The sequence below is a fragment of the Chenopodium album genome, chromosome 6, assembly GCF_948465745.1.
Source record: "Chenopodium album chromosome 6, dcCheAlbu1.1, whole genome shotgun sequence".
Classification (NCBI taxonomy): Eukaryota; Viridiplantae; Streptophyta; class Magnoliopsida; order Caryophyllales; family Amaranthaceae; genus Chenopodium; species Chenopodium album.
In genome coordinates, this window is record NC_137839.1 from 76,350,131 (window position 1) to 76,371,283 (window position 21,153).

Genomic DNA, 21,153 nt, shown 5'->3' on the forward strand with positions numbered 1-21,153 from the left:
AAAAGTAACGACACGCAAATTGAGATATTTTTTTATACGCATATGAGACATTTGCGTTATTTTTCTTTTGTTGCTAATTTGAGGTTAATTTGGATCATTATGCACTACCATGACTCCCAAAACTTTAACCGAATAATTTTCGACATGCAAATCGAGACATTAAATGTTTAAAAGGGGTATTATAGTCTTTTCCTGAATTATTTTAACTTAGTGAAATACTTTTTAACGGTTTTTGTCACGGTTGGGAAAAAGACCAAACTATGGGTGTACCGAAGAGAAGGCAAAAATTTAGGAGTACATCAATGGAAAAAGTCAAAACCACGAGTGTGCCAATGGAAATTTCCCTTCTTTTTTTAATTAAAGTAAAAAAGGACATCGACCAAACCACAATGTTCATGATTTTTAATCCATTATTGCGGTTAGACACTTTAAAAGTGGGAGGAGGGAGAATAAGGGATCCCCACCCCTATGTATTTCTAGTGGAGATAAGGACAGACCCTAAGGATTGTTTTGAGAGGTGACCGCCCTGGGCCTAATCAGACTAGGGACCTCAAAATTAATTTTTTTTTTATTATATGTTAAGTATAAATATTGCAAATCATTACAAGCTCAAATTAATCTAAACGACTAAACCTCAACATTTGTATTTTAATTGTTTTCCTTTGTTTCACCTTTCCTTTAGGTTTTTAAAATCATTCTACTTTAACCCCATTATTTCTTACTATTTTTTCAACATAAGCTCATTTAGTTCTCATATGTTTTTAGTTTGATTTTCTCTCATTTCTTCAAAAATTTTGATGCAGAAAAACCATATCTTATGTGTTTTAACCTAATATTTTGTTCTTTAGACGATATATTTGTACTCCTTTTAAGTACATAATGAACACCATGCATATGTGTACATACTTGTATGTAACTTAACTAGTATAGTATCCGTGCTATTGCACGGTTTTGATAATTCAAATATTAAATCTCACAAGATCGAAATCAAAGGTAGCTTAATGCATAATAGTGATATTTTTCTACTTTATTTAATTATTCATTTACAATAATGTGTATCATGATATTGCATATCATATTTCTAATTTAATGTTGAAATTTAAATTTAGGATATTAAAGGGTTTATGGTCTTAACATATATTTTACCTTTTATATAAGAATGACTCATGCAAGTCTTGCCCATTCATATATCTCATCATGTATTACCTAAGGATGGCAATGGGTTTAGGACCCGACCTAGACCCGGTTAGACCCTATCCATATTTTAGGGTATGGGTCTTAATTGGATATGGGTAAAATTTGCATCTAAGTGCAATGGGTCCGAGTCTGAAAGTTTAGACCCAAAATCCGACTCAAATTAGACCTATAGATTTGTAGATTTTAAAAAATATAAAAAAAAAAAAAAAAAAAAAATCATAAGTTATCTAATCTAAGAATCAGATGAAAGAAAAACCTAAAGAACCTAACTCCAAACTATAGCCACCACTTCTCCAAGGGCTCCAAGTCAAACAGCTCCTAGCTCCTACTCTCATCAAGTCGATTGTCGTATGTTTAGTAGTATTTTTTTGATATAATTTTTTTATTAATATGAAGTTTATTTGTATTTATAGTCACACAAGTAATATGATAGTTATAATATATAAAAAAAATATATATATAAGTGATTAAAAAAAATCAATAATAGACCCTTTTAAAATCTGTTTTAGGCTTGAGATTTGCTAAACCGGGTATATCTTTGTTTGGGACTAATTTTATGTAGACTAAGTGGATCCAAGTCGCATTTGGAAGAACCTCCAAAAATATGGGTCTGGGTCTTGTCAGAGCCGGCCTAGATTTGACACATTATTGTCATTTCTGTTGGGCATTTTCTAGTAAACAGGGGTCACAAAGAAATGGAAATGAAACAATTGGAAAAAATTTCGAGTCGTGAACGGAATCACTTTCCCAAAGTGTAATTCCGACCCTATATACTACAACTGAGTATTACGGAAATTACTCAGGAGATACAACGAAGAACAATTACAATAGCTTGTAGGATTATTGCAAGTCAATGTATAAGTGTTTGTGATTTTGTGAAAAATGAACAACGGATAATAACTCGCTATGCCAAATTGATAAGATAGAAATTATATTTTATCTCTTAACCTCCATTCATCATATGAGAAGCTTCTCATAATCTCATATATATAAGATAGTAGTATGTCACTACATTTTCCAAACGCAGCAATACATAAAGTTATGCATTAAATAATGTATTTAGACATACAAAAAAACAATGCATCAAACATCAAATGTTAAGAGATGCATTAAGTAACAATGTGTTAACAACCAAATGTTATCAAGAGATATAAAACTGAAGCAATGCATTAAGACATGTCTTAAACAATGTATTAAGACATGCATTAAACAATGCATTAGTTATCAATTGATACATAAGTTGAAATGAATCAAGAAACTGCCATACTAATGCAAGAGAAACCGAAACTGAAATACTTTCTCTTGATTAGTTGTATACTACTACCTTAATCAAATGTTGTCTAAGTCATGACACCTTAACCAAATGACTTAAACTTAACATAACATGAATAATAATCAACTAAATACTCTAAATTCTCCAACAATTTCTAATATTATCCGACCCTTATGTATACTTTTGGTTTAATCAACATAATAAAACTCTCTTTTCGTCCCATAATGTGGTTACAAAATTTTAAATCAGGTACTTAAGATTGGAGAGTAGAATTAGAGGATAAATTTGTAGAGTTAGAGGCTACAGTACGTATAATATGAGCGATTATAATGCTTCTATTTATTGTTTTTTTTTTTTAAATTAAAAAAATTTTAATCTTAAAGTTAGTGGATCTTTTGTTTATTATTTCGTAGGACTTATTTATCTACTACTTCGTATATATTAAGACTCATATAATCTATCTCGTTTAGATGAAATTTTTTACATTAACATATGTATTATTTTAATGAATATTATTCCTATTAAATTTAAAATCTAAAATTGGCAAAATAAAATATTAGACGAATCAAATAATGACTACTCTGTAAAATTTTACTAAAATCAAAGTAGGCAGATTATATACACATAATGATACTTGTTTACATTTAGCATATATATTATTTACTATTAATTTAATAAGATCACTATTAGGAATCTGTATAATTTATGTATTGTTCAAATGCCTTATTTTGTTAGCTAAACTATATGATATCATATTTTATGACGATATAAAATAGTATTATTGTTTATAATACCATATTTAGTTATATACTTATATAAGATAGCCTATATATTATCTATATCTATATCTGTATTTATTAATATTTAAAAAGACAAACTACAATCACCTATATGACACATGTTATCATAATTCACTCATATGCCACGTAGCACATCCATTAATAATATTTCCTCTTTATACTCCCTTTTAAATTAAAAGATAAAATAAAATGTTATTGAATGCTAAAGTCTTTATACATTCCTAACTTGCAAATTTGAGTAAGAAAATAGAGTGTTCCATTTCCACTATAAAAAAAGGAAAAAAAATTGTACTCCTCTCTATACCCTTTTAATGTAAAAGTTTAAATAACAAATTATTTAATGTTAAAATCTTTATGTATTCTTAACTTGCAAATTATAAGTTTTTTGGTGTTTAGAGAGCCACAAGGGCGGGGGTGAGAATCAATCCCAAGATCTCTTGGAATCGGGAGGGAATCTCTAACCACTTGAGCTACCCCTCATTCTCAACTTGCAAATTATAAGTAAGAAAATTAAGCAAATTATTACAAAAAATCATTAAAACATGCACAATATCTTTCGTCACTTGTATCATTAAAACATACAAAATATCTTTGGATGACTATAATCTTCTATTAAGGCTGCTTCATTTAGATTTCTATTCAATTGAATGCACGATTTATCGACTTTTCTATTAATAAAATAAGCATAAAGCATTTTTCATCATAATTGACCCCATAATGGCATAATAATACATTTCTGTCACGACGCTAAAATTATACCTGTACCGGAAAGAAATAAAAACATGTAACGAGTTTTTTTTTATTTTTTATTTTTTTTAATTTTTTCAAATTCACTCTATTCCAAACCCAATTTTAACTTTTTAGTAAGTCAGTCAATTAGAAATTGATGTCCACTTCTTGTTGTCTAGCATATATGTTAGCTGCCTTCAGAAAGTTCTGTCCACTAACTTTGAAATAGCAACCTCAGCTTATTTGTTGAGAAGTGAAAAGTTGAGAATGAACTATCCCTCTGTTCTTTATTATTATTCCCATTATTATTTGTTTTGGTTGTTATGTTTGGAATATTTTTATTCTTTATTATTATTTGTTTTGATTGTTATGTTTGGAATATTTTTATGAGAGAAAAATGATCAAAAGCTAGCATAATAAATAAAAAGGAATAATATTATGTTTCACTCTTTAAAATTCAGCCAAAAAATCGACCACTCTTTTTATGGGCACACATTTCCGTGCAATTATCTACTTGAGTACTTGCAACATTTATTTAGTAACAGTAATTCTTGATCTCTAATTCTGTACAATCTATTTAATAGACTTGGATGGACGTATATAAGACTCATTCAATTGTTGAGGTTCTTCTCAGCCGCGCCCTCTCTTTTCTTGCTTCCCACCCAATTTCCTAAACCATATCACTAGGAGAACTTTAGACGAACTTTCATCGATTTTACTGGTGTAAAGCTAAGCCTCTGATCAACCATTATTATTCTTGTGGTATATTTCTCTAACTATCCTTTAATTTGTTAATAAGTTTAAACTAGGCGGCCACCTCCTTTTATGAGGATATTTCCTATCGAAAGATATTATTTTTCTAGGATATATGCTATGTACTTTAGGTTGTTATTTATTGGGGGTTTAAGGTTTTAAATTAATTATTAGATCAAACAATTATAACATGAAATGTAACAGTAAAGGCCTCGGGCCACTTTTCCTAAAAAAAAAAAAAAAAAAAGGGTCACATAATCTAATTTGAAGCAATGGATGGAGTAAAGAGTTGTGCTCAGTTAGTCAGTTATAGTTGTTTTAATCCTGAAAGTTGGGATAATTCTTTAATCCTTGTTTTACAAATTTTGATAATTACTAAAGCAATGAATGGTGGCAAGTAGAATGACATTAGAGCACTTATAATAGACTTGGATACAAGTCATATGAGAATAGACCAACAATAATTTCTGGTCAACATATTGTGTAAATGTGTAATACCTAACTAATTAGTAATTTAGTATAGTATTGAAGAAAAATATTTGTAACCAACTTTTCTATGTCATTGACTAGTTTGTTAACCAATATTGTTATCACTTTTCTCCTTTTTCCTTCTCTTACTTTGTACTATCTCCCTTTCTTTAACCTTTTTGCAACTCCAAATTAACAAACAAAATTAATGGTAATATGGAGTCTTCAAATGTTTACTTGTTAGTACTCAGTCTCATAATTTCTTCTACCATGCCCAATTTTGTCTCAGCTCAGAGCCCGTTCCGCAGGCAGTGGTGCAGCGACACGACTTACGCACCAAATAGCACTTACCAATCCAACCTTCAAGCAATCAAATATTCAAACCTTCAAATCAGCTACGGGTTTTACAATATGACAGCAGGACACGAACCGGACAAAGTGAGTTTATTAGCCCTATGCAGGGGTGATGTCCCTGTTAATACATGCTGGGATTGTATTACGAACTCGGTTGATTTTCTCTTTGATACCGTTTGTCCATACAAAATGGAAGGATTTGGGTATAGTGAATATTGCTCAGTATTTTTCTCAAACCGTTCGATTTATGGGAAAGTACAAAATGTGGTAGACCCATGGTTCTATGCAGATAGACAGCCTGTTACGAATACTCGTGGTTTCAGTGATGCACTGTCTTTGCTGATGCAATCGTTGAAGAATCGAGCTGGTTCCGGTAACTCAGAGATGAAGTATGCTGCAGACAAGGCTAATACATCAGGTGGTCAGAGTTTGTATGGTCTTGTGCAGTGTACACCAGATTTGTCAAAGCGAAGTTGTATGCAGTGTAGTCAAGAGTTAATTGATTATTTCCCTTCGTGTTGTATTCAATCGAATTACACGGCTTCTGGAGTTATGCTTGTTTTACCGAATTGCTTTGTTCGGTATGATATCAATTCCTTCTATGGGGATGTGTCTGATGATTCTCTGCCTACGTCGTCACTCAACATCAGTCCATCAAATAATGCTACTACTTCAGGTAATATCGAACACATAATAATTCATACCTCAATTCTTGCTTGAAATACTTTGTGATTATGGATTATATGATTATGGATTAATATTTGGACTAATTAACAATTATGGATTATATGATTTATGGTAGGTCGAAAAAGTAATAGGACTCGAATAGTCGGTATTGTTTCAATTGCACTTGGTGTGTCGACAATGTTACTTGCTACAAGTATCATCTTCAGCATCTTATTAAAGAAAAGAAAATTGAGGAAATCTTGGATGGTGAAATTCAGCAGTAAGATTTTTGGTCTAATTTACAGCATTCTTTTATGTAATTTGCTTCTTGTATATAATAATGTTGCTAATTTTGTTAATGTGTAAGTGCAGAAGATGAAATTAAGGACTTAAAGTCGTTACAATTTAGTCTTGGAGCTATGAAGCAGGCAACACAGAACTTTTCTGAGGAATATAAGCTCGGAGAAGGCGGATTTGGCTCTGTTTATAAGGTACTAATTCAATCAAACAACTAGGAAGAGAGTATGAGTACAAATAAGCCATCTTTTTTTTTAATTTCCTAATCCATTTTTCAGGGTGTACTTCCTGATGGACAAGAGATAGCGGTGAAAAAACTTGTAAAGAACTCGGGGCAGGGCGATGCAGAGTTTAAAAATGAAGTACTGATATTAGCAAAGCTCCACCATAGAAATTTGGTGAGACTTTTGGGATTTTGCTTACATGGAAAAGAAATGATTCTCGTCTACGAGCTCGTTGCTAATAGAAGCCTTGATAAGTTTATATTTGGTGAGTGAAAAAACTTTTGACAAAATGATGGTAAGACCTTTGTGTCATGTTGGCTCCGATACCATGTTAATGGACCAACTCACCCACAAGCTTAAGCTGATGGTTCAGGTTCATATATATAATTTATACTCAATCAGATTTGATACCTCACTCTAAGGGAATTGATTTTTATTGATCAATAAGATTGTCTAAAATTCTGTTACACGTAATCAAATGCAGATCCATTAAGTCGTCAATCTATGCAATGGGAAACACGTTACAAAATCATCAAAGGCGTTGCTAGAGGGATCTTGAACCTCCATGAAAATTCTAGACTAAAAATCATACATCGCGACCTCAAAGCAGCTAATATTCTCTTAGACGAGAAGTTCTATCCTAAGATCGCAGATTTTGGTTTGGCAAGGCTATTTAACTTTGATCAGTCTCAAATACAGGCTAGCAAAATTGTCGGTACCTTGTAAGCATCCAAATTCTTCCACTTCTATTGGCTTATGTTTTTTTGATTTCTTTGTACAAGAAATAAAATATATTGTTTTTGCAGAGGTTACATTTCACCTGAGTATGCTCATCAACATCAAGTATCAGTAAAGTTAGACGTCTACAGCTTTGGTGTACTCGTCCTAGAGATAGTAAGCGGCCAAAGCATTACTTCATTTTTATACGATGATGAGGAGAATCAAGAAACCCTCTTGAGCTTTGTAAGTTACCTTATAAAAATTTGTATTTTGATAACTTTCTTTCACAATGTTACAAAAATTCATAAATGGCATTTGAAACATTGGTTTATAATAGGCTTGGAGAAATTGGACTGAAGGCAATGCTTCTAATCTGGTAGATCCTGTAATACAACCCGGTTCTAGTATCGAGATATTAAGATGCATCCACATCGGTTTGTTGTGTGTCCAAGACGACCCTGCAGACAGGCCAACGATGTCTGCAGTCAATCTTATGTTGAGTAGTGATTTTGTTACACTTCAAGTACCGGCGCAGCCTGCATTTTATACCGAGGGCCAAAATCTACCCGATATGCTCTTGAAGTGGAGTACTACGACTAAGTGGAGTGTAAGATCAAAGGGAGGTTCAATCAATAATGTTTCGGTAACAGAGTTGCACCCTAGGTAATGGAGCTTTAGATGACCCTAGAAGGTATCGAAGGGATACCCAGAATTTTTTGTCAAGTGAATAGTTTTTTCTTTGTTTTTATTAGGAAAATTTGTCTAAAAGGTACTTATATGTTTACCTTTTTGTGAAAAAGGGCCTTATATGTTCAAAGTGGTAAAAAAGGTCCTTATAAGTTACTTTTATTTTAGGAGGGACCTTGACATCGGAATATGACCGTTGACTTTACTTTTCCGGCATTGACCATCATGTAATATGCGCGTGGTGTTTTAAAAATGTCTTTTCCTTCTTTTTTTTCTCTTGATTTTAAGGAAAGAGAAGGGATTTCAAGAGAAAATTTGGGGATAGTAAGAGAGAAAATGTGAAAATGTGGGAAAAAAATTAACGAAAGGGCCTTTTTAAAACATCACGTGCCACGTAAGTGATGGTCAACACCGGAAAAGTAAAGTCAATGGTCATATTCCGATGTCAAGGTCCCTACTCACAACAAAAGTGACTTATAAGGCCTTTTTTCACGACTTTAAACATATAAGGTTCTTTTTCACAAAAAAGTAAACATATAAGTACCTTTCTAACAAATTTATCTTTTTATTATAGTTGTAACAATTTGACTTTTACACTATTTATGTGTTTTACTTTGACTAGTTTTGATGATTTATATTTAAGCAAATATATAGTAATGTGAGATCTTTTAGATTCGTCTCGATTTATACTATTTTTATATCAAGTATTACTGTAATAATTTTTATATATTGAAAATTAAAGATAATAACGATTGAAATCATGTATCGACAAACGTGAAAAGAGAAATATTGCAACTATTTTTAAAAAAAAAGTAGCAATAGTATATATTAAACCATGTTACTTATGACGACTAAATTATTTAGACAAACAGGTGAAATCGATTGATAATCGTGAGTTTAGCCTTGTAACAAAACCTGTTAAATTTCGAAACAATATGAAATGGGCTTGGGCAACCCAAATAAGGAGGAGGAGTGTTTGGTCCTCAAACAAGGCTTTGGAGCTTCCATACTAAAACCAATTGGAAATAGTAAGAGTAACCCATCTACCTTATAAAGTGGAACTACCTCTCCTCTTTTTCCAATATAGGACACTCACAAGTGGGCTACAATGGGTTTCAACACTCCCCCTCACTTGTGAGTGTCCTTAGAACTTAGAGCATACCAGAAGGTACAATATAATCCTTAATGAGAATGAACATCCAATAGAGGCTCCTTAACTAGTGGCTTAACAAATACCCAGTTTTTGAACGGCCCAACAAACCTGGACTCTGATACCTTGTTAAATTTCGAAACAATATGAAATGGGCTTGGGCAACCCGAACAAGGAGTAGGAGAGTTTGGTCCACAAACAAGGCTTTGGAGCTTCCATACTAAAACCAATTGGCAATAGTAGGAGTAACCCCTTTACCTTATAAATTGGAACCATTTCTCCTCTTTCTTCAATGTAGGACACTCATAAGTGGGCTACAATGGGTTTCAACAAAACCCGACGCTATTTATTTGAAATAGATTTCCTAACGTTTAAATTAAGAATACAATGATTTGAATATCATTTTCTTGGTTCTTTTGTATTAATAGTTAAGAAATAGGACATTTTGTCAGAAACTACCTTTTAAAGCAATTTTTTTTGCGAGAAACTACCTTTTTAAAAAAATGTTGTTAAAAAGTACCTTATAAAAGGTTTTTTGTTAGGGGAAAAAAGGGGGGAAAAGGAAGATTAATAGTCACGTGACTAGCACGTGACTTGGTCAATGCCGGGAAAATATGGTCAACTCCCAAATTCCGACTAAGGGTAGTGTATTACAACAAAAACCTTTTATAAGGCAGTTTTTAACAACATTTTTTTTAAAAGGTAGTTTCTCGCAAAAAAATTGCTTTAAAAGGTAGTTTCTGGCAAAATGTCCTAAGAAATATGTAGTGACTTTTTGTTATCTTTGCGAAGTAGCATTGATTTGAGCTCAACGTTATCACTAATAAATTATACAAAGATTATACTTAGGGTTGTTCACTTCATCTTAATTTCAGTTCAGTTCAACTCCAATCATTTCAGTTCAATTCAATTCAACTTCTAATTTCTTTTTCTCATAAAATATTCATTTTAGCTCGATTTAATTCAAGTTCAGTTCAGTTCTGCTCAGTTCAGATCCAGTTTATTTCATGTGAACAGACCCTGAGTCAATTTGTTTTTTCCAAAAAATTATTGTAGGAATAATACTAGTAATTGTCTACTAGACTACTACGTCCTAGAGTTTAGGGTACTACTTGATCAATTGATCACGGTAATTTCGGAGGCCTTTCAAAGGAAGGGTTGATAGATACTTGTATATACATATCAAGGGGCATTTGAGACATTTCGCATGGAATTTACCCATCATATCTCCTCCTTTCTCTCACCCCCACGTGCTGGAATTAAGTATACCACTGGGTGACTAATAGTATCACTAGATGATCAAATAGTATCATTGAACATTCAGTGGTACTATATATTCATTTAATGGTACTGTATATTCATTTAGTGGTACTAACTACGTATAGAAATAATATCACTACATATAGTTAATGATATTATATAAGCTTTCAGTGGTACATTTAAAAACTGGTCTCACTTGCTCATCTCTCTCCTCCATTATTGGTCCTTGTATGACATGAAGATTTTTTTTTCTTTTGATTTGGTCAAGAAGGACAAAAGATGACAATTTGGCAATGAATAACCACCTATTGTTCCTTGTATTACAGCTAGACATGAAGATTTTTTTTTTCCTTTTAATTTGTTAAGAAGGACAAGAACATGACAGCTTGACAATGAATAACCAAGAAAAGAAGATGAACAGACTACGGGTTTCGTTCTTATGCTTTTGGGATCTTACTTTATTACTCCGTTGATTTTCAGTTTAATCATTTCAATCAACCTAAGGGTTGAATTTCAGTTAAGCCTAAAGACCAAAATATCAAACGAAGCTCATCCATATTGACTAATAATAAATTAATATTATTGTAATAATTCGCATGAGAAGATGACACCATTAAATACAATTAAACTTTCTCTGCGATAGAGAAATTGCTAGTACCGTGTACCTTTCAAATAAAAAATAATAATAAAAAAAAATACAATTAAACCTACTCTTAAATTTTTATTTTGTGGCCAGTGGCGCGGAACCAAGGGGGGGCTGGGGTGGGCCATGGCCTCCCCCTTGGTTGATATTATGTATTAAATGTTGCATAAGTATTACTACGATTTTACTTAGCTCAATTGGTTTTGGTTGGTAGTGAGATCTATTCTCCAATCTCCACCCCAAGTTCGAAACCTACCCCCCTACACTTTCATTTTTTATTTTACTTTGCAATACTTACTTGTACCAATTATACTATTTCATAAAGGTTTAACTACTACTCCGGCATTAAATTTTCATTTTCAAATATTTGCATTATGTAGATTTTTTTTTAATTCAAGTACAATACTATATATATTAAGTTTGGCCCCCTTAATAAACATTTTCTGTTTCCGTCCCTGTTTGTGGTGATCTTCTTACGTCAACGATACTGTCAACGGTTGATTGTGGACTCAACAATTCCCATCGAAGAGGGGCACGCACTACTTAAGTAATTTTACTTTCATCCACTTGCTCTACAATGTGACTTTTTTGGATTTCTCAATTAATCACCTATTTCATTTTATGTGCTTAAAAATATGGATTGGACAAGGTTAGATCCCAAGATTTCAAGTTTTAAAACTATATTGCTAGCCACTAAGCTATACCATATTTTATTAAAAAAATTTAAAATTTAAATCATGAAATTAATGTAGTAACTCGAAGCATCGTCCGAGACCTAAAAACTAGTTGTAAAATTATAAATAGTACAGTGTATTTTTAAAAGTAATTATAGTTTTTATATGGAGTGATTTAAATACTTACAATGGTTACATCCTTATTTATTACATGAATCCTATTCTCTTATCTACTTCGGGCATACTCCCTCCGTATTTTATTCCTTTGCTCCATTTTTTCATTCGCGAAGTTTTACGAAAAATTAGTAGAAAACAATAAAATATGATAGTTAGGAGGAGAAATATATAATATGAAAATCTTTAATTATGATAAAGAAGTAATAAATACGGCTGCAAAGAAAAGTGGAGAAAGTAATTTAATATGGAGGGATTGTATGTTTTAGTGTTTTAATAATCTGTTTATTTTGAGTGTTTAATAATATGTATGTAATAAACTATTTAAAATTGGCTTTTTTTTTTTTTAAAAAAAAAAAAAAAAAAAAAAAAACTTTTTGAAAAAATAAAATCTTTATATTTTTTAAAATCTATATATTATACTAAAAGACAAGCGCCTCAATGTGAGGATGACAAATGTCACTCTCTCATTGGCTTATCTTATGTATAAAATATATCTATATAATTACTGTTTACATATTCAAGCATAGTTATTTTTGTTAAACTTCAAACAATAAAAGCAAGTTTCTATACTTGCACAAGATTTTCATGATTTCCTAACATAGATATTGATTTAATTTTTAATAATAAAATATATACTTTCCAATACTACAAATAATCCATAACGTCTTTCCAATCTTTATTTGTAGTCAATTTAGAGAATAATAACTAATTTGTTAAACTTCAAACAATAAAAGCAAGTTTTTATACATGCATAAGATTTTCATGATTTCCTAACATAAATATTGATTTAATTTTTTTATAATAAATATATACTTTCCAATACTACAAATAATCCATAAATTCTTTCCAATATTTATTTATAGTCAAGATAAAGAATAATAACTATTTGAAGCAATATGATTAAAGTGGCATAATTAAGGAAACAAATATTTCGTATTTTGAAAGACTAATATTTTTTTTATGAAAATTAAATAAAATCGATAAAATTTAGTTTGACGTCAATTATGAAATCAATACAAACATTTAAAAATAATCAGATACAATAAAATATTGGGCACCTATTATAAAAGTTACCCTGTAATGAATGAAAGTTATTTATGCTTTATTAATAAAAGTTACTCAAAATAGTCTACAAGTTACCCTAAATTCAATTCAAGTAATCGGATGAATACAAAAGTTTTTGATAAAGATACAAAATAGTGTAAAAATTGCTTTTATCGTTTGTTGTACGTACAACTTGTACTCTTTGACAAATACTGAATGCTAAGCCGAAATGTTGCCTTGGAAAAAAAATACATAATCTTGAACATAAATTTAATTTTAATCGGCCTTTCATTTTCTATACAATGTCTTTTACAATGACCTTTTGTTTTTCTTGCATAAAAAAAAATGAACCAATAACCAATCTAAACAAGAAGAATAAAAGTTAAATTGAATTAGACATTTGACGGAAAAGGGACAGATATAAAATATATTATAATTATTACTCGTGTTTTAAATTGTAATATTCGTAATAACAATGCTATTACTTATGATTTTTTTTTAGAAAAACTAACATTTTGATTTAAAAATCGTGCATTGCTCATGTACTATACTAGATATACAACAATCATGTGCAATAATTTATGTTGTTTTACACATAATAATACTTTTAACTATAATAGTATGTGTATATAATATAATTTTTTTATAATATAAAAAAGTATATGTATATAATATAATATTTTATAACACGTGTCCTTCATACCAAGTGTAGTCCCAATCACCACTACACCAATTGGTTGTTGGTGTAGTGGTGACTGAGACTACACTAGGTAGGGAGGACCTGTGTTCGCTCCCCTGTAACAACAATCGGAAGGGGATTGAAACCTAATAACCTAGAACTGATCCTCAAATCTGGATTAGCCCAAAGGGTGAACCGGATAGAACACCCAAAACTCAATGCATATATGACGGAAATTAACTTATCCTTTATCTATCTTAAACAAAACTCCAAAGTCTAAATTTTTTTTCAAAATATAATAATAACATTTGTAAATTTTTGTTAATATGAAAGATATAAACCTATCAAAATGTATATATAGTTAAATTGTTTAATAACTTATATCGAATGCGTAGTTTTATTAAAATTATTTGCATGTAATCATTAAATGTGTTGGATGTTGTGTAGCTATGCAATGTCCAAAACTTTAGTTGAGCGACTTTGATTTAGTGATTGTACGGTAAAAAGATATTGATTTCGATCTTGGAACCTAATAGTCTAATAAATTCTAAATAGAAAAATTAAAACAAAAGAAAATGAAAATAGTAAATGGTTTTAAATATTGAAATAAACATAACTTTTTAAATCAATTTAGCGAATTCAAGAGACAATTTTAAGACTTTTAAAATTAAATGGGGGAAAATATATGTAAAAAGAACATTTTTAGATATATAAATGTCCATGCACTATTATAAGAGTTTTGTTAACCTTTTTATAATTAAGGTAGGGATAAATTTTAGTAATATATACTTCGTATATTTTATTTATATAAAATTATCAGTATCCATACCTATATACGAAGTATTTGTGTTGTATACTATATGGAAAAATATTGTGTAGAACGGACTCACGTGAGTCAGTTCTATTAAAAGGCCCGCGCGCGGCCCGATTTATATTCTTCTTCAATTCTTATTCTTCTCCTTCATCTCTATTGCTTTCTTATGCAAACCTTCAACCATGAAAAGACTCTCAACAATGGCGGCGACCTTCTCAAATTCTATTCTTTGTCAAGAACTTATATGACTTATACTAATTTTCTGCACTGATGTTCCCAAATAAAAGCTCGGCTGCTTTATCGGCAATATGAAGCGGAATATGCTCTGAGTCATCCGATACATATATAGCTGTATTTTACAAGAATAGTCCATTAAAAAGCATTCATACAACTTGAATTGCATAATGTGCAGTAAAATTTCATTATCCGATCAAGCTTTTTAGAGTATGTAGTATAGGAGTAACATATTTTACAAGAAATGTCAGATATTAACCTTTTAATGTTTGATATAAAACTTATAATGTCAAATATAAAACTTTTGATGTCAGACATTAAACTTTTAATGTATGCATGATAGTAAACTTGTAAGGTTTAATATTAGAATATTATTGTCGTCATATATTAGAATATCATTGTCAGATATTATAATATATTGTTAGACATATTTTAAATGTCAGATATTAAGTAATTAATGTCAGATATTTGTTTATTATAGTCTGGTATTAGGTTTATTTTGTTTGGTAAAAAATTAGTATGGTCAAGTGTTAGGAATCTTTTGTTTGGTAATAGATTAGTATGGTTAGGTGTTAGCTACGAATATTAGTGTCATGTATTAGAATATTATTGTCAGATATTAAAATATTAGTGTCATGTATAAGAATATTATTGTCAGGTATAAGTATATTAGTGTCATGTATTATAATATTATTGTCAGATATTAAAATATTAGTGTCATGTATAATCAAGAATATTATTGTCAGGTATAAGTATATTAGTGTCATGTATTAGAATATTATTGTCATGTATAAGAATATTATTGTCATGTATAAGTATATTAGTGTCATGTATTAGAATATTATTGTCAGATATTAAATTATTAGTGTCATGTATAAGAATATTATTGTCAGGTATAAGTATATTACTGTCAATCTGTCATGTATTAGAATATTATTGTCATATATTAAAATATTAGTGTCATGTATAAGAATATTATTGTCAGGTATAAGTATATTAGTGTCATGTATTAGATATTATTGTCAGATATTAAAATATTAGTGTCATGTATAAGAATATTATTGTCAGGTATAAGTATATTAGTGTCATGTATTAGAATATTATTGTCTAATATTAAAATATTAGTGTCATGTATAAGAATATTATTGTCAGGTATAAGTATATTAGTGTCATGTATTAGAATATTATTGTCTAATATTAAAATATTAATGTCATGTATAAGAATATTATTGTCAAGTATAAGTATATTAGTGTCATGTATTAGAATATTATTTTCGGATATTAAAATATTAGTGTCATGATGTATAAGAATATTAGTGTCATGTATAAGAATATTATTGTCAGATATAAGAATATTAGTGTCATGTATTATAATATTATTGTCAGATATTAAAATATTAGTGTCATGTATTTGATATTAACACATGTGAAGGACATTTATAGCTTCATTCATCATTTGTTTTTAGCTTTAGCAAAAAGGGTGAGAAGTTGATGATTATGTGAGTACCCACCGACATTATCTTCTGAAATAACAAGAAAGCTAAAGATTTACCAGGCATGCAATTTCTTCATAACTATATTAGGTAACAATTAACATTTATTTACAAAACAAGTTTTTTGGAATCGATAAATTCGAATGGTGAAAGCATAATGAAGTAAATAGTTCAAAAATCAAATGAAAAACCAGATTTTTGATTCGATTTTCTCTCTCCTATAACTTCATTTTTAGTTGTTGTAGGAGAGAGAAAGGTTGAAGTTTCAAAGAATCGATAGTTTCTCGATCTAGACTCGGAAGCCGATGTTCAAAGCTCAACCTTCTTCTTCGGAGTATCAACAATGACAAAAACAATCCAAGAAAATAGAGGAAGAAGCAGTACTAAGGCAGAGTTGGTGTCGCGGGCCTCGCGATCGGGTTTAGTTTACCCGTGCCTTTTTGTTGGCCTTTTGTTATTGAGCCCGGTCTCACGTGAGTCCGGTCTCACACAAAACCTTTTGATACTATATTTAATCAGCTGTTGGTTATATATGTGACTATTATATAATATATATGTTTTGGCACAATGGTTAACTTAGGAAAATATATGTTCTGGTAGGTCAAATATAAGGTTATTATTGTGTCTATAGATTTAATGAGTGCGACGGGTAAATAAAACATTTATATATTAGATTGATTGTAGCTACTGATGGGGATGGTATGATAAGAAAATTTTAGTTTTTTCTCAACAAGAGATATAAATAAATTAGTCCACTTCTTATATAGCTATGTGGGGTATTATTCAATTATTTTTTCAATTAATAAAATAACATTATAAAAAATTAAAAGAAATTCAAATAACATAAAATACTATTCAAATAACGTTCCTTTAATTATTTTTTATTGACCATTAGTAACCAAGTCCTTTAATAGTAAATGAATTACCTTTTTTTTTTTTTTTCCTACGGGTTTAATAATTTGATTTATAAACCGTGCATCGCACGGGCACTATGCTAGTTATTATTACTATATCTCTTTCCTTTTTGTCATGTTTATGGCTTTAGTTACTGAAATTTAGAAGAATAGACGCATTCTATATTTTGGAATAATAAGTTTATATAATAATGAATCACATTACATGAGTTTAATTTACAACTAGAATATGTTAAAATAATGCGTTCAAATAATTAGTGTTAAAGTGGAGAAAGTGGCTTAGGTCTTGCATTGATTATACGACAATAAATATACATAATACAAAAAGAAACCTAACAAGCCTAAAATCCTAACAAGATAGACTTAACATAAATACAATATTAACAAATATTAAACCAAACCTTCTAATACATACTCCCCATCAAGTTGGAGCTATAGATCACGAATGCTCAACTTGCGTAACAAAAACCCAAACTATTGTCGTTCAAGAGCCTTCGTAATAGTATATGCCAACTGATAATTGGTAGAAACATATTAACTTGAAATATTACCTTTCAACAACTCATCACGAACAAAATGACAATTTACCTCATTATTCTTTCGTACGATCATGAAACACTGGATTCTTAGTTATATGCAAGGCCGACTGACCGTCACAAAACAACTGCATCGATTTCGAATGATCAACACCAAGAGCAAACAACAACTGTTTCAACCATTTCAACTCACAAGTAGTGAATGACATAGATTTGTATTCGACTTCAGCCGAAGATCAGGAAACGATAGGTTGTTTCTTAGTCTTCCAAGAAATAGCCAAATGACCTAAAACCAAAAAATAACTTGACAAGGAACGCCAAGTCAAATTAAAGTACATGCCGCCCAATCAAATCCTTAATAGGTCGCAATAAGATGCCTTGTCCCGGACTACCCTTAAGGCACCGCAAGACATGAATAGCCACGTCCCAATAAGAAACTTGTGGATCACTCAAAAATTGAGCCAAAATATGCAATATCAACTGCACAGCAAGCACGCACACACACACCACACAACAAGAACACACCAAAGCGTAGCACCACAACACCACACAAACAACAACATCGCACCATAATAGCAGCACAACACAACAATAGCGCACCTACGGAGCAACAAAAAAACCTCAACACACACACACCACAAGGAAGTGCACAACACAACACACATACACAATATGCGCACCACAAACTGACCAAAAATTAGGGATTGTAAACCTTAAATTCTACCAAACAGAATTTTGTGAAAAAAAATTTAAATTGAAGCCCTAATCTCACAAAGAAATTAACTTGCGGGGAAAAAAAAATTGAAGAACAAACCAAGATCGAAAAAAAATTCTTTAGAAATTAGAAAGGCTTTGATACCATGTTAAAGTGGAGAAAGATGTGGAGAAAATGGCTTAGGCCTTGCATTGATTATAAGACAAGATATATACACAGTACAAAAAAAAACCTAACAAGCCTAAAACTCCTAACAAAATAGACTTAACATAAATACAATATTAACAAATATAAAACCAAATTGACTATGAAAGTGATTTACATTTTTTTTTTGTAGTTTTTGAGAAATTTCAGCTTAAAATATTGAAGTTTCTTACATTTTCTTTGAAATCTAAGTGTCCAATCCACTTTTTCATTATTGGATTTTTATCCAAATTTCTACAAGTATAGAAGTGGCGGAGCCAGAAATTTTGAAACAGGGGGACAAATGAACATCTTAGTTTGACAAAATTTTTTGGCAAAAAAAAAAAAAAAAAAAAAAACCTCAACAAGTAGTTTGTTAAATAATTAAAGTTTACAACTTATAATCCAAACACTTACTAAATCCAACTTCATATACTAATTTTTCCTTCTCCGATGATACAATGCTAGTACCTGAACAATGACTAGTCTACAAAAATTTACTTATGGCCAAGTTTACATTTTTACAAATTTTAACATAAGATATATATATTTTTTTTTTCTGAGAAAATTTTACAACATCCGTTAATGGTTTTATATCTTACAAATAATACCCAAAATTGCAGATAATCACTAACAAAGGTAATATAAATAATTAAATATACTTAGCATGATTCCTAATTACAAATTTACAACCATAATTCATTGGTAACAAAAAAAATAAAAATAAAGAAAAGGCAATTTGTCTTATCATCTTATGCATACATATATCTACTACTTGTTAATAAGTTTTTTTTTTTTTTTTTTTTTTTTTTTTTTTTTTTTTTTTTTTTTTGGGGGGGGGGGGGGGGGTGGGGGGGGGGGACAGCTGTCCCCATGTTTGCGATCCCCCTTATCTCCGCCCTGGAGGCCTGGAGTATAGTGTTCCGCTTTCAAGTTTCAACTAACCATAAAACTTTAGGAGGACTGTTTACCACATTTTGCACCCAAAAAATATCATACAGAGCTTATCTTTTATCTAATTATCTTATGGTGGAAATGAAGCATGCGTGCTAATGAAAATGTATTCAATGACTTCATACAATTATTTTGAATAGTCAAATGTGTTAGTTTTCTTCTTCCTTTAACGTGGAATAGTTAATCCCTATTTACATATACACGTGGATAAAAGATGTATAAATTAAGATTGAATTCATAAATTACTGCATCACACCCAATCAAAACTTAAAAAAGTAAAAATTTCCTTATAAGACGAATCTAATTAATCCATAGTATCCCACCTAGCTAGCTCCACCACCAGCAAAACCAACTCACCAAGCCCATAGTTCCATACCATGCTCCACTTGTGGTGTTGTGCATTCTTTTATTAATGGAGTGGCGGCTTTGACCAAATGCATTACAGTACGAATTTCTGACTACTTATAATATTATGTTATTAACAATATGTAACATAACATCGCGAATTTCCAGTTTATCTCTTTGATTGACAAAGTTTGTCAATCTAAGGGTACTCTTGGTTTTTCACTCATTAAATACAGGGACCATTTTGCAAATCAGTGTGATGACATATTCATTTTGCCATGTCGCTGCTGAGTCCGCAGTCCACGTCATAACACGGGTATTACACGGATGATACCAGAAAGTTAATGCTCATGTACTCCGTCATTCAACCTCAATCTGGGGTTAGCTCAGCTCCACTCCCACCTCTACCTTACTCGCCGCTTGGTTTCCTCACTTACGCTATTTTCGAAAATTGTAAGCTAATGTATCAGTAATCGTTGGAGCATCGTTGTCCAGAGCTCCAAAATAAAATCCCCCAAATTCCCTCCTCCGAAAAACTCAACTCTCTTTCTCCAATCTCCATTGAAACAGGAAAAGCTTGAGCATTCTTTTTTTTTTTTTTTTAACAAAAAAGAAAATCTTGATCAACCTATCGTTTCTCAGATTGGATATTGATTCTATATGGGAATCATTCATATGGGTAAAAGGAGGCGTGCAATGGATGAAGATAGTGTTGTTGATGTCAACTTGGAAGATGATTCATTAAGTGATGACTTAATTGTTGTTTAAATTATCCATACATTACTGATTTCTGTGATTCGGTTAAATATACGAGTAATAAAATTGTTCTTGTACTCAGTAAGTGATGAGTTCATAATTAATTATACTATAGTAAGCTATTTTGTTTATTTGAATTTCAATTAACAATTTATAGTGTTGATTAATTATACAATTGTTATTTAATGCACTAATTGATGACTTACATGTGTGACTCAATTGATAGCAATTTTGTTAATTTGAATTTCAATTATATATGTTGTTCGTACTTACCATGTTGCCGACGTTAATGGCGTTAACCTACCATGTTGCCGATGTCGCTTGTCTACATGTCCACTTACTAATCTGACTCATCAATGTGTAAGCTCAATTGCTGAGATGGCAAAATAGATTGACAAACTTTGTCAATCAAAG

General features: G+C 30.8%; 1 protein-coding gene across 2 annotated transcripts; it reads left to right on the plus strand.

Moving 5' to 3' along the window:
* Positions 1-4,422: 4,422 nt before the first annotated feature.
* Positions 4,423-8,851, plus strand: LOC145636372 (cysteine-rich receptor-like protein kinase 10). Of its 2 annotated transcripts, XM_081687915.1 has the most exons (8): positions 4,423-4,761; positions 5,510-6,250; positions 6,377-6,520; positions 6,613-6,731; positions 6,816-7,026; positions 7,246-7,483; positions 7,568-7,724; positions 7,819-8,851. In XM_081687915.1, exons 2-8 carry the CDS (start codon positions 5,632-5,634, stop codon positions 8,146-8,148), a joined length of 1,818 nt encoding a protein of 605 aa, XP_081544041.1. In that variant the 5' UTR covers positions 4,423-4,761; positions 5,510-5,631; the 3' UTR covers positions 8,149-8,851. The 2 variants fall into 2 exon arrangements, with proteins under 2 accessions (XP_081544041.1, XP_081544040.1); XM_081687914.1 differs by lacking the exon at positions 4,423-4,761 and having other exon boundaries at positions 5,231-6,250.
* The last annotated feature ends 12,302 nt before the right edge of the window (positions 8,852-21,153 follow it).